The following is a 27,796-nucleotide window of genomic DNA, read 5'->3' as shown; positions in this document are numbered from 1 at the left end:
ATGATGAATGATGACATGGCTATGATTGAGTGTTTCTATAATGATGATGATTATACTAATAGTACAGTATAATAAAACAATAATAATAATAGGTAATAATAATGATAATGATAATGAATAATAAAATAATAACAATAACAATATTAATAGCAATAATAATGATAGTAATAATGATAGTAATAATCATAATCATAAAAAATAATAGTTACCAGAAAAATAATAACAATAATAATAATAATAATAGGCCTATGTATGATATATATTATTACTATAAGTATTGTTATTATTCTATGGTTATGATTATCATTATGATTATTATCATCATCATCAACGTCATTATTGTTAGGCCTATCATCTTTTCTATTGTTGTAATAAACCTTTAATTGTTGGTGCTATATTGTCATCTTAATTGATATGGTTATTATAAACACGTTATTAGCATTATCATTATCATTATTGCTATTATTATCATTAAGCTATTGATTATGATGATAATTCTTACCTTCTTTTTAGCATCATTGTCACAATTAACATTGTTAACATCATTATATCCAGGCCTACCACTCTCATCACCATAATGATATACTTATGACTCATTCTGTGGATTGACCTATTCGTGCCGTTATCATGACGAGTGATATTAATTGCCGTGAATATTATGATTAATTTAATCATCTCCATCTACCTCCCATTCATTCAGGGTTTCTCGTTGATTAAAAATACTCAAAATGCACCTATGATTATGCGCCACCCAGTGAGATAATGTGCATCCCCGTACCTCCCATCGCGAAGCGCTCCCATGCGAAATAGATGATGACAAGATAAACTAGAAACACACAAAATGAAAATGTAAGCCATTGTCCAAGCTGAGGAGGTAGGTTTCCCATCGTCCTCCCCTTTGTTCTAGGCCCCAGAAGCTTGCTGAGCTTGTTCGCTCTCTCGCTCGCGGCTGAGTTTGGCAGCATGTGAGATTGTCCGCGCCTCTGTGTTTTCAGTCGTATGCAAATTAATTCTCGGTATTCAGAGGTCAACTCAGCTCATGAAAAGGTCAACGGTTGTCGCAAAATGGCGGATTGGGAGTGAGAAATTCTGCTGTGACAAGCGAGGATGTTTTCAAGATTATTTTAATTTTCCAGGCAATTCCAGCGCTATTTTAGCGCTTTTCTATAACCTGAAGCCATGAAGGACAGGAAAAGGAGGAACAAAGGGAGAACATGGGTAGAAGCGGCCCGAATGGTGAGTTTTAATGACATGTTTTGAGGCATCGCCTCACAATGTTTTGTGACTGCGGGCGGCTTATGCACTTTCATAGTGCAAAATTCCCCAGCACATTTGCTGCACTCGAACGCCCTACATCCCACACACACACAACACACTCGGCAGCCAGCTCATCGCTGCTGCTGCTGCTGTCGCTGCACTCGCCTTTTGAGCAGCAGCCAGCCAGTCAGCGCCCCAGAGAACAGACGAAAAGCTGGATACATGTAACTTTAGCTGGTCTCATGGTCTTCTTTATCTACTTTTTAATCTAGCTAGACTATGATTACACTTCATGACTGGCCACACTGTAAGCTACATTGTAAGGCTAAGCCTTCATTGACTTTTGTTCCATTCACATGATCCATGCATAGAGATCTATCAATTTTAAACATAAAGTCAATAAAGAGTCACCATCATGACCAATTTTTTAGTTTTTCTTGCACCTGGGCTGCCCTGGCTCTACCAATAATTTCCAGGTGTAACATTAATAGTCATTTACCTTTAAGTTTAATCCACAAAAACAAAACGCAAAGCATAATCTAGCCAAATAAGGTAATGAAATTAGCATAAAGGATGAGAGTATTGCTTGATTGTAACTGAGTCACAGAGTGATATATATAGTGCAGTGTTGACCGAAAGATCGGTCTGTATCTGGTCGTCTGGGTTATGTTCCGTGGAGACTGCGTCTGGCTCTCCTGTCTACGGAGGAGAATGATAACGTCAAAAAAATAAAGGACTCCTCTGGACAGATGGATCTCTCTGTCTGCCACCAGCAACAGCTGACCAGGAAGAAGGTGTTTTTTTTTTTTTTTTTCGTAATCTTTGGCGTTGGTTTGTGTGTTTGCAAAATAAATCAAAAAGTTGTGAACAGATTAGCATCAAACTTGCAGGAAAAGTAGGTAATGACGTAAGGAACAGATGATTAAACTTTGGTAGTGACCCGGAAATATTTATTGATTTTTGAAGAATTTTTTAAATCGTTCGGCTAATAAGGTCAATGAACTCAGGTGGGAGTTCAAGCTGCATGAATGACCATGACCGTACTAGCGGGTTTACATACAATGTACACTCACCAAACTAAGTGCGTGCTCTGTTCGGGCAAGGTACCATGCAGCTGGAAGCTGATGACGTAAACAAAAGGCTTCGAGATCTAGATATTGTCTAGAAATCTACATGTATGTGTGTATTGGTAGAAATTGAGTTGCTGGCATGGTGGAGGTCTGCGCTCTCTGACTAGTCTGAGTGCTTTTTTACGTGATAGTTTGGTTAATTTACAGTTTCAATAACCTCATCAGCACTAACTAATACTATTAGTAGGCACGTCACCCGCCCGCACCCAAAAATCAGCCGTTTCAAAATGATCGTGCGTCTTCGGCCATTTTCATGTGAAGTGAGTGATGATACTGGGGTGAGAAATCATGATTGTTTTGTCAAATTGTTGAATGATGAGAAATAAAAACATACATATTTAAGAAAAAAATATCTGTTTCTTGCGTGTCTGTGTTGATGTGTGTCCGTTTTTGATGACAAATACGAAAAAAAGAGGCTTGAAGCGCGGCTTACCGACACGGTCAGGGAAGCTCGAATGGCAATATCTCGGTGGCAACCTCCGCGCCACGCAATTTCGTAACCTGTTTGTGTGTGCTTTCTGCATCGTTACCGGGTGCCACACGTAATATATCTGGAAATGAGGTTGCCAATCACCAAGCTGTACATATGTATACCTTGGCATCGGGTACCGAGTCCCGAAATTTTCCAAGATAGCGACTCGCGCCGGCAAGCGACGGGAAGGCAAGAAGATGTACTTTTTTACCCGAATTTGCTCGAATATCTAAATTTTGATATCAGATTATTAATTTTGAAGTATTTTCCTTTCATTTGATATATGATTCATTTTTCAATTATTTTCATGGCATTTGGGACAGCTTATTGTTTTCCGCCTTCCACTCTTTTTTGCAGAACTGCCTACGCTACGCTACGGCCGCGAACCACGAGTCAGGGTTTGACCTTGTGCAGCGCTATGCCTATCTTTTACACATGTTAGCTGGACTTAGTTTATTTTTCAACAAATTTGACTGGCCCGTCAGTGATTTCATGACCAAATTGAGGTATTTCCACGCTTTATTACAAGAAAATTACAAAATTCTGAATGCTCATTTTTTCTTTTCTTTGTGGTATGTCCAGCTTTCTAGCAACTTGACGGTGTTTGGGCAATTATGAATTTATGATTTTTTTTTAAATACTGGGTCAAAATGTGCCAAAAATGCAATTTTCCCAAAATGGCTGAATTTAGGGTCTTTTTTCGAGTCTTATTTTTCGCATAACTCGAGAACGAAAAAACGAATTTCAATTTTTTTTTTCTGTTTTGTGTTTCTTTTATGCCCCTCCTTCCTCTGCAAACGGTTTTAAGTTAAAATAAAAAAGTTTTAAAAATGGTGTGATATGCCTACTATTAGTGTAAAGTACTAACCAATGCATGATGCCATTACGAACACAATAATCAAGAATGAAATCATTGCCATAAATATTGGCGAATGCCTACAGAAAAAGTGCTTATGACTTGCTACTCGCTCGCTACTCCCCGATATGAATGCACGTATTCCTAGCCTACAATAAATGCACATGCTAAGATTAGCAGGCCAGTCCATTCTGATGGAAAGCTGACATTAAATGCTAAAATGCGTCCACTTGGGAGAAACTAAAAAAAAAGAACTTAGCGCTAGTCCCCGAAATTGCATGCATCTACAAATGCACATATTCTTTGCTTGAAAAGGCAAGTCCATTGCTGAAAGGATGTTTGATTTTGTATGTAGATATCAAACACAACTTTGTGTTTGATTCTGATCAAACGCAAAGTTTTGTGTGATACAGTACTTCCATTTGATGTGAAGCTGTGTTCAGTCGCAAGTCAAGTTTCTAGCATCGGGACCCAGCCCAGTAAGCGTTACAGAAGCTAGCAAATTACCACGGTATACTCTGACGGTAACAATTTGTTTCTGCTGGCTAATTTCAGCAGAATGCACTTAGCTGACCCCCAGAACTTGGGCCAGTGTAGGGATGGGGTTGGGAGGTTCAGTCTCAGCAGAGCAGCCTGCTCAGTCTAGATTTTTAGTTGAGATGAGGTGTGCCATTACCAAGACCCAGGGATCGGGGGGGGGGGGGGGGGGGGGTGGTTATGCTGCAGTTACTGTTAAATACATTTCAAATGAACCTTTTACAATAAGTAAAGAAGTGCTGTAAGAGAAGGCAGGAGGATAGACACCCAGGGCTATAAAAGTGTTGTATTGTTCACTTGCAACAGACAGTTGGTCATAAACAGTTGACATGTTGTACAAACAGCCATTAAAAAGTAGGCTTACAATACTACAGTGTAAATAGCTAACATTATAAGAACCCGAGATGCAAGTGTACAATGTATAGCTGTACAGTATGTACAGTGTAGGTGACTATTCTGCTCTTCCAAATTTTGTCAGTAGAAAAACAAATAATAATCCAACATCATGTTTGTGTACAGCTGTACTTGTTTTATTATGTAGTTTTTATGTATGATTATTGTAGTAGATTTTGCACATGATGTCCTGTTGTTGTTTTTTTTCATGCCTACACTGTAGAATATTGCCATATTCTTAGACATGGCTAACATACATATTTGTACTGTATTCTGTTTAGTCATGGTACAATGTAAAATTGGGAATGACCATGGAAATAATATAAATAATCAACGAGACCAGTAGCCAATGGGGATACAAGTTTGTAGGCAATGGATGATGAAATGTCCATTCATGCAGCTTCATGTACATTGTACATTGTACATGTACTGTACTGTACAAATGTATACCACACATACTGTACTGTAGTACACATGGAGAAATTTCAACAGTGGAAAAATCCAGTTAACTTTTTTCATCTTTCTCATTTTTTTCCCCTAAAAATTCAAATGACATCTTAGTCTGCATGTCAATCGAGATTTAAAGTAATTTTGAAATCCATTATCTTTTTTAAAGGGACTGTACAGTACTGGTTGAGGTGGGGATTCATGTTTTGAACATTCCTAGGTGAGATAATGAGAAACCTCTTCTGAAATATGAAGGAGCATGTAATTTTAAGGATTCAACGTTTATTTGATGAAAATTGGTTTTCAAATAACGGAGATATCCAAAAAGTGATAATAATAAAAGACTACAGGCCATGCCTTTTATTAGGATCTCTTTGTTTCACCTTGTTTTTGGATATCTCAGCCATTTCAAAACCGATTTTCATCAAATAAACTTTTGATACCCCTTAGAATTGCATGCTCTTTGACATTTCACAGACTGGTTTCTGAATTTCTCGCAGAACGTTATGAAGGAGCATTCAATTCCAAGAGAAATTCAATGTTTATTTGATGAAAATTGGTTTTGAAATGGCTGAGATACCCAAAACAGAGCACTACTAATAAAAGGTGGGACCCACGTTTACATGTACTACTGCTTTGTTATACTTTGTTTTTGGATGTCCCGGCCATTCCAAAACCGATTTCCATCAAATAAACTTTGAATTCCTCTTAGAATGGTATGTTCTGTACTATTTAACAAGTGGTTTCTTGATATCTCGCAGAAAGTTAAAAGCCCATTTCTCAACTCCACCAATACTACATATACCATCCCTTTAACAACTCACAGAAATGGTGCCTTCTCACTCTATTAAAACACAAACTTGGTGTACAGTGTACTGTAAATCATCTCAAAGGTTCAGTTGTACATTGTATACCATTGTATAAGTGTCCATGTGGGAAATTCAGGGAATGATATTCCTGCTATTGCATTGCAATTTGCTTTGCATTTTTACACCACTGCTACACAAACCAACTTTTGTATCTCTTCCATAGAAGTGTACAGGATACATTTTGAAATATTGTTCATCAGCTGGAATTGTAATCAAATTTGAGTTCGAAAATTATTCCCTGAAATTACAGATTTTCCTCATGAAAAGGGATACATGTAAATTCTTTTAATGTACAGCTGTACATTGTATACGTACATAATGTACATTGTACTTGTACGTGTACAAGTGTACATGTAATACAGTGTACACATGTACTTTGTTTGCATGTCATCAGTGGGCTTCTCAATTATCAATTCAACCATTGGCAAAATTGTCTTAAAAGGTCCCAATTAGCAAAGTACTGTTCTCATGGAATATGTATTGTATACAAGTACAGTGTACATACCGTACAGCTGTATATGTACAATGTACATGTACAGTGTACACGTCCATACACTATGATTGTATTGTAGTATTAGCTGCCTGCATACAGGTATGAGATGTTCTATGAGAGGCTGTATGAGAGAACAGTAAGGGACTGAAAAAAAATATACTGTCACAGTACTTTTACATTGTATACATGTACAGTACATGTACTATACATTTGTAAAGAAGTGAATACATTTATCTGTTTGCATAGTTTTATTTTATTTTATTATATTTTATTTTACCTTTGTCCTTTTCCTGTACAGTACATACACATACAGTTACTGTAATGTACCTGTATATGAGCTCCCCTGCAGAAACATATTACCAATTGTGAGGTCTTCAGTGGAGAGATTTTATTATCGTATTAAAGTTTAAACAATAACAATGTTTGTTCTGCTTTGATAATTTTGCTTGATTTAATCTCAGTATTGACTGGGGCAGATTATCTTGTGCATAATTGAGCCCCATTTATTTTCATTTTTCCATAAACAGTAACATTGTCATTAAGAAAGTTGCAATGTACATTGTATGTATGTGGTCTTCTAAATTTATGTTTTCTGTGTTTCACATGCCAGAAGAAAGTGATATTTTTACAATCATGATTTTTTAAAACTTCATTTGATTGAGTGCTTGTTCACTAGAGATTGTAAAAGAAATGTAATCATATACTTTATTTTCATATATTTTATTTTCATTATGGTCAGTGTCTATCATGCACATTTCTACCTGTGCAATGTACAATGTACCTGTTTTACTGTGTATGTACACGTACATTTATCATAAATGCATGTACTGGTACTGTACACTGTACAGTACCGGTACCGATGTAGTAGTATCAAAAATTGAATATATATTATACAGTGTAATGTATGGGTACAGGGAATTCCACAAGTTTTTTTTTAATGTGTTTAAGAGACGTGCTAAAATATTAACAGGTTAGAGAGTATTGATGACATGCCCAATGGAAGAAACTTGCTTTCTGCTTTGCAATAGTGAGTAAAATGTACATTGTATCTGCCAATGTGCTATTTTTTTTCATCCTTTGATAACACTATTCTGAATTCAACAGCTCATTCTGTATGGTCAAATGATCAAATGCAAAGCAAAAAATAGCACCAGAAAGCATCTAGAACTCAACGGTTTCCAAGGCTCTGTCAACAGCCGGAGCACACCCTGTACACACATTTGTACATGTACAAATTGTACGCTGTAGGCCACAAAAGAGTTTTGCAATAGGGATATGGGCTGTACTGTATGCATGTGTACAATGTACATGCTTACAGTTGTACAACATGTACAGGTCTGTGAAACTTATTTATTATTATTATTATTATTATTTTCAAGATAGTGCAACATGCTAATATTTTAAGTTGTAAACCATCAGGGATGTGTTTGTGTGTGTGTGTGTGTGTGTGGGGGGGGGGGGGGGGGGTTGGGGTTGCAGTGTGGGAGATACAATGTTGTATATTAATGTTCATATTGTTCTCCCCTAAACAGATTATCCTTAGATACATAGTCATGAGTAATTTAATTACTCTGAGGCTATAAAAGATATTCCTACTTGTACATTGTATAAGAAGTTCCTGACTCAGTATTTTTTACTTTTTCTTTCTCAACATGTAAATCAAGCAGGCTGTATGTTTTCCTACAATTCAGTTATTCCTCAATTTAATACAACAGTCTGTTTATTGTGTGCAGAATTAGCTGTTCACTTTTCCCCTGAGTTGCCACAATTTTGCAATTGTTATGACAAAACTGTGCTTTATTCATGTACAAATTTGTAGTTCAGTAGCTTGTGCAATTCATAAGTACGGGGTATTTCCATCCAGAAATGTATTCCATTTAATGTATAAAATGTACAGTGGTAAGGATGGTTAATAGGTCAAATAAGTTTTTCATTGAAAACATGGCTTTACTTAATGTATGTTATCCATAGCATGAAGAGTCAATTTTATGCATTAGTTTCCACAGGAATTTTGCAGCAGAAATGATGATTTTGTCACTTTGATCATTCAAAGTTACATGTACTTGTATTAAAGACTCAGAGCACATCTGGGTCATGGCTCTCTGTAATGGCTTGACTTCGGTAGTCTTGTGTAGAGACCCTCTGCCTGCTGTTCTTGCAGTGGCTACAATGAGAGATCCTTGACAAAGTCTATACTGTGTACACATGACTTAAAACTATATGAGTTGAAACTGTAATGATTGTTGTTTTAATGTTTAAATGAAATGAAAAATAAAACATGTTCTGCATGTACATGTACAGTGCTTCTCATAATACTGAAACACACTATGGTTTTCTTCCTCCCATGCAGGTGTTGGAGAAGCACCTGAAGACTCCCATGAGCTACAAGGAGATCCTGAGAGAGATCCAGGAGAACAACCTCAAGGACATCAAGTGAGTCAGGGGAGATGCCTGCTCAGCTGGCTGGTTGCCTAGCAACCACTAGCACCCTGAATGGGGGTGTTGTGGGTTGGAATTTGAGTCGATTGAGTGTGTGACGTCGACCATTCATTGATACAGCACGACAGATTTAGATCTCTTACACGCACAAGTCTATTAAACAATCCATGTGGGAGTACTATATAGATATTCGTATGTGGTTACCATGGTAATTGTTGCCATAGGCAGCTGCAACAAACAAGTGACTAAAATAAGCCTGCAAATGTGGGAGATGGAGATAAGTGCATATCAATTTTGCACACTGTTGTGTACAGAGGACATAATCTCTATACCATACACACCGTTCAATGAAAGTATATTTTCATACAATGTAGATGGAATATTGAGAAAATTATGCAAATTATCCCAGTTAGAATCTAATCATTCTGATACTCTTGCATGTTGAATGTGCATTCCATCCAGTTTAGACAGTGCTCAATGAATCTTTTCTGCTAATAAATTATGCAAAGTTAATTTGATAGTTTTGTGTCTGCTATTAAGAAGTGCTTGTGAGTCTTTCAGAATATTTGTTTCCCTGAGTTGATTTTAAATCACAAGCCTTGAAAACCAAATGAAGATCACAGTGTAACTGTATGCATGATGTAATGAACATTAAGGCTTGTGGAATGTCGGTGAGACCAGTATACTGAGAATTTTTGCCATTCAAGAAAGATGATATACCGGTACAAGTAAAGATTAGCAGGTTTTTGTTTTCTGTTGTAGATGCTGTCTTCTTTGAGGAAATATCATGTGCATGCTGTTCGTCCTGTAACTCTCAAATATATGACATTTGCATTCTTATTTTATCTTGTATCAGTTGTGTTGGTTGAAAGACATTGAGTTTTGTCCGCTCTGCACTATAAAAATTCTGAATGTTTTTAACAACTCTGTATTTATTCCCTTCCCTTTACTTGTCCATACACCTGCTGACGGGAATGGCCATGTAGAAGGTAAAGAAGCTTGTTTCTCATTGTTCACATTTGCTGTACTTTGTAATTGTGAATTAAAGATGACTTTTTTACCGTATTGATGATACATTTTATACATGCAATGCCCATGTTGTGTTTGAATGTGTGTGTGTGTGTGTGTGTGTGTGTGTGTGTGTAGTGCTGTATGCGGGTGTTTGTGTGTGTACACGTGTATGTGTGCTTTACAAAGTAATTGTACCTGGGAGGGAGTAATGTGATTTTCATATTTTGCTTTTGTCTACCACAAAATAATAGGCTGAAGAAGTCATACCATGGTTTACATTAAATCTAGCATGATGATATTTCAGAGCATTATCATCCATCATCTCAATTTATTGTGGTTAATTGGGCATCAAACGTTCAAAACAGTGTCCTCTCATTTGAAGATCATACTGTAACAGTGGATATTTTCACATGAGTAATTTGTCATGCTTGGCCGGGTAAGATGAGTTTTGCACATTATGAATTCGGTGGAATCAAGACATCCACTACTGGAACATATGGCAACCAAAAATATTTGTGTGCTTGTATTTTTGCGCTAGTTTCTGGATGCACAGAACGTGCAAAAATTGCCACTTTTACAGTGTTTTGTAGTATTTACTGCATGTTAAACTTTTTGTGCACTTTTGACAATGTTAAAGGACAAGTTCACCTTCATAGACATGTGGGTTGAGTGACTGCAGCAATATTAGTAGAACACATCAGTGAGAGTTTGAGCAAAATCGGACAATCCGTTAAAAAGTTATGAATTTTTGAAGTTTCTGCTCAGTCACGGCTGGATGAAAAGACTACTATAGCTTGTGATGTCACATGAGTACAACGATATAAAGAAAGAATATGGAAAATTGAACATGTTTCCAATTTTCTCGCATAACAAAAGAACTCTCGACTTCTGTCTTTCAGAAGGCAGGGGGAATGATATTACCCTGAACATACGTCAGTAGCAAGTCCAAGAAATGTGCACTTCATTCAAAAAGTAAAGTTTTGTGAAATTCTCTTTTTATTTTCCTTATATAGTTGTACGCATGTGACATCATACACTGTAGTAGTCTTCTCTTCCAGCAGTGACTGCGCAGATACTTAAAATATTCATAACTTTTGAACGGATTGTCCAATTTTCCTCAAACTTTCACTGATGTGTTCCACTAATATTGCTGCATTCTCTCAATCCTTATGTATATGAAGATGGACTTGTCCTTTAATGATGTGAACACAAGAAGTATGAGACATGGATGAGAGTATTGCTCAAAATATGGGTAGCATTCAGCATTCCACTATACATGCATGGGATGTGTCTGAAATACAAGGTGGTGGCCTACACATAGATTTGAGGAGAACTTTAACCCTTTAAATCCCAGAAACCATGTCTGTGGTTTGGTGCTGTAATGTTTTGATATTATTGCTATCATTCATTGTTAATGTTTCATATGGTAGAGTAAAAGATAATTCCTACAAGTGTATTTTGAGCTCTTTATTATTCAAATACACACATGTAAAAATGTAAGTACGTAGATTTTAGAATTTTCAAAATCCCCAATAATATCTGATTTTGTTTTCTAGTCCTTTAATGATTTTTTAACCAAGGGTGATAGAGTCTAATCATCTTGTTAAATCAAACTCATTCGTTCGTTCGTTCATTCTTTCATTCATTCATTCATTCATTCATGTACTTATTCATTCAATTAACATTAATTTGCACATTCATATGGCAGGGTGTCTTAGGGCTGATAAGATGTGGTGACAAATGGTAGGGTGGGGGGTTTTAAACCGCAAGGGGTTAATATCAGTCATCTTTGTGTGTTTCTTGGATTTTTGATGGGGCAGGCTACCACAATGGGGTTGCACCCTGCTCTTTAGAAGGAGAAGTGAAGTAGGATCTCTTCACATGCACAAGATCTGTTTCTCTCACCCATGGGACCTCCCCCTGTACAGTACAGTTGTACATGTTCGTGTCTTATCGGAATGACAAGCTGTTTTATCTCCTTCTAGAGGGTATTGTGCAAAAGCAGATGTTTCTGAGCTGAGCTAGAACTACACCTAAAAGCATTTTGTGGCAAGACAGGCTTGCCAACAAATGAGCCACCTTGTTATCTACATTGTATTCAACTCATGTTGTATATATACCGTATGTTTCTCACATTCCATCACAGTGGCACTGTTCCCTTGGCCTGTCTCAATGCGATGCTACACTCGGGGTCCAGAGGGCGTGACAGCACATTCTACAAAGTGGGCGGTCTAATGGGCGTCTATGGATTGCGGGTAAGACCCATCACTCTGTAACCTTTGAAATTTTATGGTAGGACGGAGTCTCGGAAGATGGAGAGATATGAGATGGTGTTATTCACTTGTAATAGAGAATATTGAAGGTGTGTGTGTGTGTGGGGGGGGGGTTGTAAAACGTGTGTGTTGTGCATGGGAGTAAAAATAAACAATAAAGAAATCTTGTACCACTTCTAAATGTTCATTCACTATGATTATCTTTTTTTTTTTCTTATCCTGTAATTAGTAGTATGTTGTAATGCCTTTGAATCATTATTATGAAAAGGGACTTATATAAAAAAACCAAACCCTATCATGAATATTGGGATTCAAGGAATGCAGAGAAATTAGTCTTTAAAAAAGTCATTCTTCTAGGACATTACATGAGTACACTACAATTGTATTTTCCCTATTTCTCCAGAAGACATGGATAATGCTAATGGCTGGAATTTATTTTATTATCACGTCAAGGGGAATGCGTGGAGATGATTTGTGAAATTCATTCTATATTTTGTTTTCATGACATCACTATTCAATTTTTCTTCATTTAGAGAATCCCTATTCAGTATATTTGAGGACACTTCCTCTTTAGATAGTACGTATGGTAAGCAGTGACTCCTGAGGCGATCCAGTCAATATCCAAATTACTTGAAACATGCCATTAAAAAAAGAAAAAAAAAAGAAAAAAGATGCTGCTACATGTACGTGTACAGTACATTGGTCATGGAACAGATATTTAACAGATGCTACAGCCTTTCATATGCACGCCATTACGTGAAACATGCTATTTAAAACAAAAAACCAAAACAAAACTATTTTTGCCATTCTTTAGGCCTTAAGCACATTCTTGTTTGGGAGTTGGCTGGCTACAGTATTACCTGGCTATTTACAATAGATAAAATTGGGAAGACATACAATAACTTGGTGCTGATGAAAAAGCTTGGCAATTTACAGATAATGTAAGTGCCTGGCACATAAAGGCTTACAATAAGTTGCAGCCAGTTGGGATACAACTTGAAAGCAATCCCATTTCCAGCTCACTAGAAAAAGGATGTACATGTACATGTATATACAGTACAATTATTTCTTGGTGAGCTAATGTTCAATCAGATATCACAGTACAGTATCAAACGGTGAATAATCCATACATGTCTCACACTGTAGAGTATGAATTGTGATTTTCTGTACAATCAAGAAGTTTTCTGTGCATATCGCTATGAAGTATGGATGTTCCAGTTTTGGTGACTAGTAATAGGCAGGCTTATCTTGAAACTTTGCTGGCTTCCAGGAAGCAGTTACATTTGTAGCAAATGAAACTGTGACTGAAAGATTGCCACATACCGGTACAAAATTGTACATTAATATGCATTCTGGAATAGCATCATTACCTACAATTGTATGTGAAGTGAAAGGGTGTGTTTTGTATGGTGAGATATATTGTAGTGTTGCACATTGTAATTACATGTATGCGTGGGCGACTACTCATGGAGAAATGCCAGTGTCCATCAGGCAAAAGCTATCTGGTGCAAGTTGCGGTAAAAGTTGCTCAATGTCATACCGGCACTAGTACATAAAGTGTTACATTGAGACAGGATGCACGTAGAAAGTCTTCCCCTCTACCATTGCTGAGACACATGTGGGCTTCTGTGTTCACATGCCTTTCTATGATTTATCAAATACTATCAAGTAATCAACAAGACAATCAAGAGAAAGCAAAACAGAGCTTCAGGACCTCTGTTTCATATTGAGTAGTTCTGAAGAGCACTGTAGAAACGATCAGTATGTATTGTGAATGATTTCTTCCAGTATGGATAGAGTCAAATGGTGATGGAAATACATGTAACCTTTGACATTTTACTTTAACCTCTGACAGGTGATTGTAACCTTTGACCCTCTGACCTTTGATTTATCCTCAAACAAGGTCGACTTGCCCAAGGAAGCAGCGGCCATGCTGGAGATGCACTCGGAAGATGGGACAGATCCCCTCCCAGCTCACCCAGCTGATACCGCAGCTGACGACGAGATGGACAGACCTTATGTACCCGTCAAGAAGAGGCGTGAGTTTACTTTACTTGATCCCAACCTTCCTCCGTATTCTTCTGATAGCTCCGAAGAGAAACCCTCCTCCATAATCAGGTTGACCTTACAAGATGATATTTAGTAAAAGTGAAGCAAGCAGAACAGAGAGAATATCTTTGGAAATCAGGCAAAAGACAAAAGACTGGTCTCAAGTTTAATAGTGAAACATGAATAATTATGTTGATCTGAATGACCTTGCAACAAAAAAGAGATGATGTTGACATAGCCTTGTATTCAGTCTCTCATTTCGTCCTTACAAATCTCCACTATATTTTATGATTTTTTTTGGTAATTCTTTGAATTATTCATACCAAAGTTATCCCTAGTTGTAATGACTCTGCCCAGATAGCTTTAATCCATTGAGGACGAGCTGATATTGTTACAACACGCATTTCCCATAGACACCTGCTGGTGTATACTAGGGACTCGTCTTCAATGGGTTAATAAGTTCTGTAAAAAAAATATATACACTGTACTGCATAGGCCATATATTTTGCAAGTCTAAATTTTCGCGAATCAGGAATTTCCGACGATTTCGCGAGTGGTTAAATTCGCGATTGTGGAGTCCTGTACTAAACAGAGAATTAATGTACATGTGTATGTCACATTCACATCGGGATTCGAGTCAATATTTTCGCGTGTCTTTAATTTAGCGAATAGCATGTGACTCGCGAAATTTGTGAAAATAAAAACCCCGCGAAATATTCGGTGTATACAGTATAAGAAATCAATACGACTGTACTGTGATTGTAATTTTTCTTAGCAGCTGTGTGCATCCTACCAGAGAGAGCCCACTACGCCATACCGTCCATTGAGCGCTTCAAGCGTGACCATCCGCTGGACGGCCGCGGGAGCGCCACGAACGGCACCGACGACGGGGAGGCGCTGGGTCAGACCAGCGCGGACGAAGAGCGGGGACACCGTGTCCTGAAGGTTCACAGTCCGTCGTCCCACAGACACCGCCGGAAGCAGGCAATTGTGCCGCGGATCATCCTGAAACCGCTCAAACCACCCGACAAACCTGAAGGTCACTGACCAAAGAAACCTTGATGATAATAATAATAATTATAATAATATGAAATATTCATATAGCGCTTAATACAAACACGTTTCAAAACGCTTTACAATTATCAAAAACAAACCTGCCAACCAACAAACAAACATATAATCAACTTTGAGTACAAATAATCAACTATACATAATCATGAGTTCTGTTCTAAAAATAAATGTGTTTTGAGTTTCTTTTTGAAAAATGTCAGTTTTTATCAGTTTTTGTGCACAAGCTTGGATGAATTCTTCGGAATTGGGTGGTTCCGTACAAAGATCATTATCCCAATATGCCATGTGGCAATGCAGTGTATTTGTTATCAAACAGTGATTGTCATGGCTTGTACATGGCTCAAAAATTAGTGGTTGCCTAGTCGCGCAGGGCCACTAAAAATTGATGTGTGTCACCAAATTTCCAAAAAGGCCATCCTATGATGGCCCAATCAAGCATTTCAGACTCAAAATGGATTGTTATGTTTCCTTTTATTGCAAGCAACCAAAATTTAAGATTTAAAGATTTTAGTGGCCCAAAATGGCCACCAGAGAAAAAAGTTGATATTGATTCCTGGTTTAAAGCACCCTATCCTTTAGCAATTTATCAATTGAATCACATTTGAATTGTCTAACCTCCAATGCCCTTCACAGTGTACATTTTCATTCATCTAATGCATTCATCAAATATTTTGCACAATGTAAGCACGAATGAAGCACTTTGTATCCTTTAAGGAGAAATATTTATCAAGTTTTAGCCCTTTTATTTATCAAAAATCTCCTCTAAATTGGTTCACAAAGAGTCACTGCTATCTTTCTTGTAGAAGATCTGCTTTCATTTTCTTTGAAAGAAATATTTCTTGGTATGGTTATTTCCAACATGATGTGAGGTTTTTACTCTTGATTAGGAAGTTGTGTGTGTGCTGTGACTTTGAAATACAGCTAAGCATTTGGAAAGCATTGGTATTGATCTGACTGGACCTTGCCCAGGGTTATAAACAGTCCTGTGCTTCAATGTTTTTCTCCGTGTGATTAGGCATACGCAGTGAGTCAATTGTTTTTGAAATTCATGTGTCCTTTGAAATCAATGTGTAACTAGTTCTGTAGATCTAGTAGGTACATATAAAAGGGAAATAGACATTTGGTAAGTGATGTTTGTTGTCGTGGCTTGTTGACATCTTCAAACCAAGAAATCGAAAAAAATCGAACAAAACGAGAAGACAGGGAATAGTTTTCCTGGTATCGCGTCGCAATTTGCTATTAGTAGAGGCTACTATGTAATCCCGTGAGATTTTCGTGCCAAAATTGATTTTTTTTCGCTAACTTTGTCAATTTGGGGGTGCTGAATCCAAAAAACTTTGGTTACATTTTTTCTGACCACGTCTTCAGCCGCCATTTTGAATTTCAAAATGGCCGCCCTTGCAGATTGTATTTTGACCCGTATTTCATAGAGTGAGCATTGTAGAAGCTTAAAATTTGGTGCAAAATGCATGGGTGTGATGTCAGACACTCTGATAAATCTCTGTCTGATATTGTGGATTGTTTTGATACAATTTGTAGGCTGCCATTTTGAATTTCAAAATGGCTGCCATAGCAAGCTGTATTTTTACCCATATCTCATAAAGTGAGCATTGTAGAAACCTCAAGCTTGGTGCAAAATACATCGTTATAATGTCAAACACTCTGATATATCATTTTCTGATATTGTGGATTGCTTTGTAGAGTTTGTAGGCCGCCATCTTGAAATTCAAAATGGCCGCCATAGCGTTTTTACCCATATCTCAGTTTGCAATTACATGTATTGTAGAAGCATCAAATTTTTAAGAATGCACATGCTTGTGGTGTCCAATGGTCCAGCACAGCTGTTTCCTAATTGTGGATCATTAGATAGACCACCATGTTGAAATTCAAGATGGCTGCCATAGAAAACATCATTATAATACTGTGGTAAGCGCCTTAGATGAATGTGCCAAAATTGTCCTAGTTAGACTGAATTTATTTCCAGTTCACGCAGAATGACAGCCATCTCTCTATTCAAAATGGCCGCCATAAATTCAAAATGTAAGGATGAGGTTCTAATTACGTCATCAAGAGATGCTGAGGGACAAGAACTGCGTAAGGGGGGAGGGGGCATACCACTGTGCGATAGTGTGGGCAAGCGTGTAAGCGTTACATCCCATATAGCCAGGCGGGTATGCGGTTTGCAAACTGCGCGCTAAAACGGTTCGTTTTTGCCTCTCGGGCAACACGTTATTTTGCGTTGTGGAACCTCGTTAATGATTATATTTAATCCCAATCAATGAATATTTGTATAAAAGCAAGCATTGATGCAATTGAAGGTGATCTTAAAAAACTTGATGCTGCCTCAAGAGAATGTAGACAAACGAGGAAAAGTCTCGCAATGGCAAGAAATGCTATGGTCACCCTACCAGGCATCCCATTCACAAGCTTGTTTGTTGGCCATAAACTGAAACACTTAAGGTTTGATAGATATGATTATTTCTGGAATAACACAGAATGAAGAAGGAATAAGTAGGCTTTTCCTGATTGCCCTTGAGTGGGTCATCTTCAATTATCAAGACTTCCAAGATGTTTATTGCTGTACAGCCAATTATTCTAAAACTACAAAGGAGTAATGATAGCTCAGTTCTGTGGCGCTTGCATCCATCAGAATTCCCCCACAACTTAGAAGATCATCACATGAGGGTAATGTAAGAAACTGACACTGCCTTGAAGCTAATAAATGTGGTGTTTGGCAGTCATGTATCAGAAACATTCAAGGGATATACTCTAGAAAGAGATGAAAAGGGCTGTTTTAATGTTTTGTACTAAGAATTTGTATCTGCGAGAATTAGAATATATTAATCTCTGGAATATTGTGAGAAAGGCCAGACATCCAGCTCGTGCGAAAAAAAAAAATACACCATGTAAGATTGGATCCAAAGTCATTAAGCTTAAGGGATCGCAAATTCTTCATAACATTTCTACTGGTTCTACAGCCTGATACATTTAGACCTGTCATTATCCGGTCATTGCTGAACGATACAATTATTGAAAGGTATAAGTTCTAAGCAATTCCACAATCACTCTTCATCTCATTGTTTTATGGCCTTCTCCTCGTTCTCCCTATTAAAGGTTCATTTTTCCTACCCATGAATGCCTTAGAAACTCACAGAACTGAGCCAAATAATAGGCCTGAAAGTTGAAATACTGAGCAGTCAATTCCATCTGACACAGAGACCATGGAAAGAAAAAAAAAAGAGTTCATCAAAGATGCCATGGGAGTTACTGTCACCCGTCACTCACAAGAGATAGCCTCATTCCATTGTATGTATTAGAGCAACGAGAAAATCAGAGATATTGATGATTATTACGTAGACTCTAATATTTCAATTATCCTGATGGATCTTGTAGGTTTGCTTCACTTACTGCGTTGCATGTTGTCTGCTCCATCACTGGAAAAGGAAATGATAAAGGTACAATTGACAATTTTGAGAGATTATGCTCTGCAGTTTGTTGCGAAAAACAGGAAGAGCTAAAGGTCTGCTTTTTAATGCCTTTCATGGTGCTGGCTGAAGTTGAAAATTTGAGGATGTCTCCAAGAGCAGATGGACCAAGAAGTATCTAAACCTTGAATCATGCAGAATGTGCTATGACACAGTCCGTGCCTTCCAGAAGTTTGGCGTGGATGACTTCAACCAGGACAATTTCCCGCTTTACCCTCGTAGAGACTTGACAATATAACCAGAGAACGAACTTGTAAACTCTCACAACCTAATTTGTGCCTCTAATACATATAAATATGATATATTAGATTGTAGATATTTCGAAAGGGTATGCATAAATTGTTCAATTATTATAAAATGCTTCGAACTTCCTACATCAACGGTAGCCACAGAATTCATTATCATGCTCAAAAGCAAGAAATGCAAAAGTCATTATTTCTGGAAGAATTTAGAACTAATTCTCCCCTGTGTACAGCTTTAGAGTGCTGTTTCTAAACATGTGCAGGGAATGAGCCTAGAAAACATTTAATTATCTAAGTGACTATCCCATGAATTGTTAGAGTATATAGGGCTAATATTGTAAGTTCTTACAACCAAATCGTCTAAATGGGGCATTATTTAGTCAGTCAGACACAGTTATTGAGAGGGTTTCTTTTTGAAAGTCATTTGTTTTTAACATCAAAATCACATGATTTCCCATTCACAAATTTTACCCAAATGCTATGCTTTTAAAGGAATGTTTCACATGGCAGCATTTTTGCGTTTCAACACAACAGTGTACCTACAGGACAGGAAACACTAGAAGTGATTGACTTACACATGAGTGTTTCACCATGCTTGGGTTTGCAGTTTAAAGATCTAACAGCACCAAATATGGTCGAAATACATCTTGAATTTCAAGAGTGTCAACCAATACAAATAATCCATTATTACAGAATGTATAGGCCCTATGTGTGTGTGTTTAAAGAATGTACACTGTAAGCCACCATAAACATTGATATGTCTAAAGTTGCTTGTAACCAGAGATATTAGCTGAAAAGCAGCCATTTTGAATTCTAAGAAGGCAGCCTTGAAAGTTAGGCCTATCTGCAATTTTAGGGAGGGGAAAAGTGCATCTGAATGTTCAACATTATGAGCCCGGTTTATGCCCGAAATGTGAACTGTCTGTATTGCGTACAACATGAGATATGGGTCAAAATATACATTCTGGTATGGCGGCCATTTTGAATTTCAAGATGGCCAACTTTAATATCAAAATGAACCATCGTTCACTCAGAAAAAGATTTTCAGAATGTCTGACAACATACGTATGCTCTCTGCCCCAAATTAGAACCTTACACAATGCATACGATATGAGATACTGGTCCAATTACATTTGTTATGGTAGCCATTTTGAATTTCAAGATGGCCGCTAAGGAAAATAATCCATCATTAAATAAATAAATGTACATATTAGCATGACTGACATCATAAGCATGCTTTTTGCCCCAAATTTATACTCTACATAGTGCTTACAACCTGAGATATGGGTAAAAATATATTTAGCTATGGTGGCCATTTTGAATTTCAAGATGGCTGCCTTAAAAATGTATCAAAGCTATCTACAATATTAGAAAATGGTGTATCAGAATGTCTGACATCACAAACATGCTTTTTGCATCAAATCTGAACCTTCTATGATGCTCACATTATGCAAATTGGGTCAAAATACAGTTTGCTATGGCGGCCATTTTGAAATTCAAAATGGCGACTGAAGACGTGGTCGGAAAAAATGGAACCAAAGTTTTTTGGATTCAGCACCCCCAAATTGACCAAGTTAGCTAAAAAAATCAATTTTGGCACGAAAATCTCACGGGATCCAATATTTCGACATAGTAGACTGTACTATATGCATTTTTACACCACGGCTACACGAACTATCTTTTGTGCAGCACTTTTCTTCCATAGAAGTGTACATGATACCGTTTGAAATATTGTTCATCGCCTGAAATTGCTGATCAAATTTGAGTTGGAAACTCATTCCCTGGAAAGAGCAAGTTTTTGAAGTTTGAAGAAACAACTTGATGATTAGATAACGTAATGTTAGAAAAATGTCCCTTTATCGTAAAATTGATGAGTGTGCATCAATGTTTGCTCACCAATTTTGATATTATTCAGGCAAGGAAGATGATGCTGCATTCAAAGCCAGTCCTGAAATAGACACCAGACTCCCCATGCTGCCCAGGTCTCAGACCATCAGTGACATCCTGGCCTCGCTTCCCGGCTTCAGCGGCAAGGTGAGACCCCCAGTCCCACATGCTGCTTTCCAAGTTGGCATGCAGACAGTCGGATCTTGTAATATGCCCTGTCATTTATCCAGACCTCCCATCCATTTTGAATGTGGAGGAAAGAAGCTGACTTTTGATCATTCCCAGCTTCTATTTCAACAGCCTATTTTTCTTGATAATTTTACTACACATTGGTATGGGAACTGCTCTTTCTTTCCTACTTTTGAGCCAAATCATCCCTATATATCAGTCAGAAAGGTTGGGGGGTCTGTTTGTGTGAAACTTTATGAGAAACTGGTCTGAAGTCGATGGGTGCCTTATTTTTGCTTTTATTCCTTTCTGGTTTCCTTGCCCTTCTACCAGTATGAGCTATTTTCATCGTTTTTTAAATTTTGTTTAGTTATTCCTCAGATCATTCTCCTTTCCATCATTTCTCAACGCTCTGTTTCCATTTTTCTATTATTACCTTCACCCAAAGAGGTTATGGTGTTGTTGCCATTGGTTTGTTTGTTTGTCTGTTTGTAAAATAACTCAAACAGTTGTGAACAGATTTCGATGAAACTTGCTGTAAAAAGGAACAGATGATTTGGTAGTAATCGGGGGAAATTTTATGAGTTTTGAAGGATTTTTTTATCGTTTGCCAAATAAGGTCAGTGAACGTGGGAGGTCAAGCTGCGCGTATTTGAGGTTTGTGTACACGCAATAAAGCGCATGCTCTGCTCAAGGCGCCGTGGGGCTTGCAGGAAGCTGATGAGGTAAACACAAGGCTTCTTCATCATTAGTGGGATTCACATGTACAATGTACATATCTCAAGATTGGGGTCTCAATCGGTATCCCGCTATTTTGGAGAGAAATTGGGCAATTTTCAGCATGCGTGTATTGGTGGAAATGAGCTGCTTGGCGGAGGTCTGCGCTCTCCGAGTGCTTGTCTGGTTTCATTATATTCATTTGATGTTACTACCAGCACTCACTCACAACAGCATCACATGTTCTTGTTCGTGCAAATGTTTTGAAAATTTTTGACATATTGTAAGGTACATATTTGTGTCTATTGTTCACCACACATGATACAGGAGGAGATGGCACAGCTGGAATAGGAATAAAGCTAATCTAAAGAGGGTGTTTATTTTAATATATATTAAGAGTTTGTTTGCAAAAACCGATAAGTCCATTTTCGAAGATTTTGAAGTACAGTCTCTGTCATAAAGTACGAAATAATACCTTTTAAATGATATATTGGTCACTACATATAAAGGTACATTTTTGAAGTTATGGCCAAAAGAAGCACAAATTTTCTTATTATTCTCTTTGTTTTTCGTGACCCTTAATCGCAAATATCTCCATTTGGCAAATATGGACTTATCGGTTTTTGCGAACAAACTCTTCATATATAGGGTATGACCTAATTATGTCATAATATACTACTAAGTTCAAGAGACACTACTATAGTGGCAGGCATTTACAATTTAATATTTTACTAAGAGTCCAGTGATTTTTGGGAAACAGTATTCAAGCACTTCCCGACTGACAGTGAAGTAAAGCTGTATGAATGGACTAAATAATACATTTTATGCTATTGCATTGTTTGTTCAGAATATGCTAAATATTTCGTATGCATCATGTTGAACTGCTTATTTTTGTTTTATTTTTATACAGCCACGACGAAGACACAAGAAGAACAAGAAATATGGCTCATGTAAGTTGAGACTCCATTGTACATATTTTCTTCTTCTTTCATGCAGTGTATTTGTAGGAAATATGATACATTGTATGTGTATGCTCAAGTGTATGTATCTATTGTCCACAGTAAACCCAAGTGAGGGTTATAACCACCAGTTCTCTGTGGAATATTTTTGAAACATGTGAATTTAGAGAGTCACACGACATCAATCTACAATCTGAAGATGAGGCATTTATGTTCCAGGGATTTAAATGGTGTGTACAACACTATGAAGTTTTAAACCTGAGAAATACCAAAGTTATTTGTGTTCAGAGTTTCAGTATGTACAGTATGAGCACACTTGTGCGCATAGTTGTGAAACTCTCCCATTAAAAACTTCACGCCAAACCCCTTGTCATGTACCACAGCTGACAATTTTAGAGTTTTTGAAATATTTTTTGTCGCCTACAAATTGGTATAAGTCCCTTTGTGTCATGCCATTTACCAAGTTCTTTATTCAAGCACTTGATGTTTTAGTATCACAAAGACTAAAGCGGTGTAGCATGTCTGGAGTAGAATTGTATGTATTTTCCTCATACTAAATAGTTTCTTGAATGTCTTCTGTCTTTGCAGCACCCTATCTAGACTTCAAGAGGAGACCCCATGTAGACCTTGAAACACCCAATTCAGTTCTTGCCAATGTTAATCTCAAGGTAAGCTGGTTGAACTTTTCTCACTGTCTCGGGGCAACTCTGTTCATGTGAGATACTAAATGAATGATGACATCAGATTAACATAACGTCGGGTGCCCGTACATTGGCCGCTAACGCAATACAAATTGTATTGCGTTAGCGGCCAATGCACGGGCACCCGACGATAAGTGACTCTTATTGTTTGCATGAAATACATGTAAAACTTGTCTTGGGGTTGGTAGAGGGTTATGTTAGGGTTGCATCATTGTAATTGATAATAAAGCTGATATCTACTACCTGCAACATAGTCTTATCATAGTTTTCATAGCTATATAACCCTAACTTGGGGTAATTGCTTCTTATATTCCAATGATGTCTCTTCAGCCAACTTAGTGAATGAAATTATCTGATTATTTTTTGACGGCAAGGCCTTGATCAACAAGCACACCTTTGCCAGCCTTCCGTCTCACTATCAGTACCGCCTGCTGAAGCTTCTCCCGTCTAATGATCGCTACAAGGGCAGTGACAACTGCCTCAGGTGAGTTAACCCTTTATCTACCATGGCACTGTAAAAGCTTATGGTGCTGGTTTAAATAGTAGCATTCAGATGAGGTCGTCAAACTTAACCTAATTGTATCTGCATTTGCCCCAAATTACTGTATGTTCGTGGTGGTTTCTGCTGTGGTATGGTGTTTATTGTCTTCCTGATCAAATGAGCACCGAGATTGGGCTGTTTGGGCAATTTGCTGTGATCTGTGCTTCTTCTTTCTTTCTTTTTTTTTTTTTTCATATCTCGTGGAGTGTTGTCACGAGGCTTGTGCTAAGGAATGTATGTAGTGCAGTGCCACTCAGTGTTCAAATCAGTTTCTTTAGTACCAGTAGATTGACATCAAAGAAAAAGAATGGTAGAAGTTTAATTATTAGTCTCACTTGAACTGTGAATGTTAGTAGATGTAAAGTCTTTGATGGCATTACACTTTGAATAAAGGAAGTGTGCTGTTTGTACATTTGAACTGATTGCTGTACTCTTTGTTCTATGAGTGGTAATGAGATTCAGGATATTCACAATAATGATGGCAATTTTGATGTGTTCTAAAACAATATCATAACTATTTTTACATTGGTGCAGTCATCTCACCATAATCACCATCATTGCTTCAAATCCGGCTCTGTAGCAATGCAATCACAAGACCTATTTCAATTGAAGTTTGAATGTAATTTTTTTTTTTTTTTTTAAAGAATTGATTTTGTTATTTCATTTCTGTAGATAGGAAAATAGAGAATGGAATTAAATACTGGTAAGGCTGGAAAGGCTCGGAAGAAACTGAAGTTGAGGTTTATTAAAAAACTTTCTTAAACAGAATTTGGACTTAGCATGATTTTAATGCGTGAGCCCTGTATAATGAGAGCTGCCCTTTGCTGGATAGTCATTTTTTTTGTTTGTATATATGTTCTTAGGCTTGGAGCATCCGCCCTCGACAATGAGTTTTTTGCCCGGGCGTGCACCAAGTGGCGAGAGCGCCTGGCCAGCGGAGAGTTCACCCCGGAATCACAGGCCAAGCTAAAGGCTGAACTTGAAAAGGAGCGGGCGAGGCTCGACCCCTGGAAGGTACTGGGACCTCAAGCTTGTCGTCTTCTCCTTCATTATCTTCTTTATCTTTTCTTCCTCCTCCTCCTCCTCCTCTTCCTCTTCTTCTTCCTCCTCTTCCTCTTTCTCCTCCTCCTCCTCCTCTTCCTCCTCCTCTTCCTCCTCTTCTTCCTCCTCTTCTTCCTCCTCCTCCTCCTCTTCCTCCTCTTCCCCTCTTACCCCTTTCCCTCCTCCCCCTCTTCCTCCTCCTTCCTCCACCTCCTTCTCTCCTCCCCCTCCCCTCCTCCCCTCCCCTCTTCACTCATCCTCTTCACCCCTCCTCTTCCTCCTCCTGCTCCTTGTCCTCCATGTTCCTCCTCTTCTTCATGTTCTTCTCTTTAATTTACAGCATTACACCAATTTTGAGAAGATTATTCATCATTGCATTTGTAATCCTATGGACAAATCATCTATAAATCTAAATGCTCATGAAGCAACCCCATTGACAAAGATTCCTTTAGAGTATTGATGAGTGTAGATTTGAAAAAGGATTTGTTTATTTTGTTGTTGTTTTTTTTACTATTTATTTTTGCCAATGTAGTCATCTGTGCATTAAATGACTGGCATATGACTGAACAGTTTATGTTTCATTCAAGATGATCTTGCTTGTTCTTCATTATTGTCTTTCCAGGCAAAACATTTTGAACCTGTATGGGGCCAGTCCAGTGTACCTGAGCTGCAATCGAAGTTCCCAAGCCCCACTAAGTCGTCGAAAACACCGCCAAAGATCCACAAGTCATCTTCAAACTCATCTCCGTCTGCCACAACCTCTGCCGCGACCGTAACCAAAGCGTCGCCGGCAAAGCCCCAGAAGCACGTCGTGGTGAGCCACAAGACGCAGGAGGCACCAGCGAAGATCATTCTCAAAATTTCAGTACCCAAAGATGGGGTGGCAGGAGGGGTCTCCATCTTGAAGACATCATCCAAGGATCTCAGCCGCACAAAGAGCAGCAGTAGTGGCAGCAGTGTCACCAGCAGCAGCAGCGGGTCGTCCGAAAGCTTGAAAGCGACAATACTGACTCGTCCGAGCATTCCGCCCACAAATGCGGCAGAATTTTCGTGTAGCACACTGCTGTCGACGATGGCTGCCGAAAGTCAACGCCAGCGTGCTGCAGCGGGCGGCACAAATGTCACCAAGATCAATGACCTCATGAAGCGGAACGCTCAGCTAATACCCCCAGACCTGTCAGTGAAGCGGCCCTCAGACTCAGAAGAGTCCCCAGAAAAGAGACAAAGAGTCGATTCGGAGGGACAGAGCGGGCAGTTGAGGACCAGGACTCTTGCGCAAATCAAAGCCCAGACGCAGGCCAAGCAAGGCCAATCACAGACGAGGACTCTTGCTCAGATTAAGGCGCAGATGGCGGCCAAAGCGCATCATGGCCAGACAAGGACGTTGGCCCAGATAAAGGCCCAAACAACCGCCAAGTTGCAGGCCAGATTGGTGCCCAGCAATGCCCAGGGTGTTGCCAGGCCGGTCAGCCACTCCCCGGCCATCCTGGGACGGCCTCGGGCGACATCCCACAACTGGATGAACCTGAAGTCCATCGTGCCAAGCAACGCCACCGCAGTGAGTAGTGGGGCTAATACCAGGGTGCATATAGAAGGCGTATCAAGTGGGGAAAGCAAGCTGGCTACCCCTAGTAAAGTATTGACAGTAACAGTATCGAATTCAACACAAGGCCAGCCAGTGGTGCAGACTGTTAAACCTATAATCATTAAGACCCAACCAGGCCTGAGTGTTGTACTAGTGTCTCAGTCCAATATGAGCTTGCTACCGAGCAATACAGCCAGGATATCGCAAGAGAACAGCCAGCAGTCTAATGTGAAGACGACTAACTCTGTCGCAACTTTAGTCTCCAGCGAAGTTGGCAATAATTCCAAGACTGTAACGTACATAACGCTCCCATCCAGCAAGGCAGTAGCGAGTGTCACACCCCCAAGCACAGTGACCAGTGGCTCGTCCAGTGCTTCACAGGCCAGCGAGGTGACCACGCCGGATTCGCCCAAAGTGTCCCAGATATCGTCGGCGAGTACCGAGAACCGCACTGTGAGCCTGGTTCACGGGAAGGTGAGCGTAGCCAACGGGGCGACGGGTCACAACGCGTTGAGCAGCTCTATCCAGCTACCCTTGAAAGACTCGACCCACGGCCAAGTGACCGTGGCCAAAGTGGTGCCGCTGTCCAACAACAACTCCACCGTGCAGAACACGGTGTGCTCGTGCCAGAGCTCCGTCGTGATGGCTGGCCCAACGACTACGAGCAAGAGCAGTCTGCTGCCCTCGGGTGGCAAGGACAGTCCGGAAGGCGCCACGCTCGCCGGGAAGTGCACGTGTCGCCTGAAGGCTATGGTGATGTGCAAAGGTTGCGGCGCATTCTGCCACAACGACTGTATAGGCCCGTCAAATCTATGTGTGTCCTGCCTGATAAGGTGATGAAACGTGAGGTGGTAGGCTGTTAAACTCCTCTTGTTAGAGCGGTGTAGTTATTCTGTTTCATTTCAACAAGGTTTGTGGTGTGACTGTATCTCCTGTGTCCTTTCTGATTCAGACTATTCTAATTGTTTGTAGCATGTTGCTATTTTTTTTCCATCAAAGCATTGTCTTTTGCATATTGTGATGTGCGGACAATGCAAACTATCATGTGAGTAATTTGTATTGAACAGCTCAAGTCGACCCCCTCTATGAACTGACATTAACTTTATTAAACCAAAAAGTCTGATTTACCTTCAATATTTGTGATACAGCACTTTTTTTTCCTAAATGTAGAGA

The 27,796-nt window shown here is 38.8% G+C and overlaps 1 protein-coding gene across 1 annotated transcript; it reads left to right on the top strand.

Annotated features, from left to right (window-relative positions):
- The first annotated feature begins 1,075 nt into the window (after nucleotides 1-1,075).
- On the top strand, nucleotides 1,076-27,472 carry LOC139718098 (uncharacterized). Its single transcript, XM_071629588.1, has 12 exons — nucleotides 1,076-1,236; nucleotides 8,805-8,887; nucleotides 9,880-9,882; nucleotides 12,051-12,159; nucleotides 14,081-14,216; nucleotides 15,005-15,265; nucleotides 20,940-21,058; nucleotides 22,707-22,746; nucleotides 23,344-23,423; nucleotides 23,831-23,940; nucleotides 24,861-25,011; nucleotides 25,661-27,472. Exons 1-12 carry the CDS (start codon nucleotides 1,180-1,182, stop codon nucleotides 27,458-27,460), a joined length of 2,949 nt encoding a protein of 982 aa, XP_071485689.1. The 5' UTR covers nucleotides 1,076-1,179; the 3' UTR covers nucleotides 27,461-27,472.
- The last annotated feature ends 324 nt before the right edge of the window (nucleotides 27,473-27,796 follow it).

The sequence above is a fragment of the Diadema antillarum genome, unplaced genomic scaffold (genome assembly GCF_040938485.1).
Source record: "Diadema antillarum isolate AM-2024a unplaced genomic scaffold, OU_Dant_1.0 scf00000088, whole genome shotgun sequence".
NCBI lineage: Eukaryota > Metazoa > Echinodermata > Echinoidea > Diadematoida > Diadematidae > Diadema > Diadema antillarum.
The sequence above is the reverse complement of the archived record's forward strand: the minus strand, read 5'-3'. Positions and strand labels throughout refer to the sequence as shown.

Coding starts and splice junctions, on each gene's coding strand:
- LOC139718098 (XM_071629588.1), top strand. CDS start 1,180: ATGAAGGACAGGAAAAGGAGGAACAAAGGGAGAACATGGGTAGAAGCG. Junction 12,160..14,080: donor TGGGCGTCTATGGATTGCGG/GTAAGACCCATC, acceptor TCCTCAAACAAG/GTCGACTTGCCCAAGGAAGC. Junction 25,012..25,660: donor CGAGGCTCGACCCCTGGAAG/GTACTGGGACCT, acceptor TTGTCTTTCCAG/GCAAAACATTTTGAACCTGT.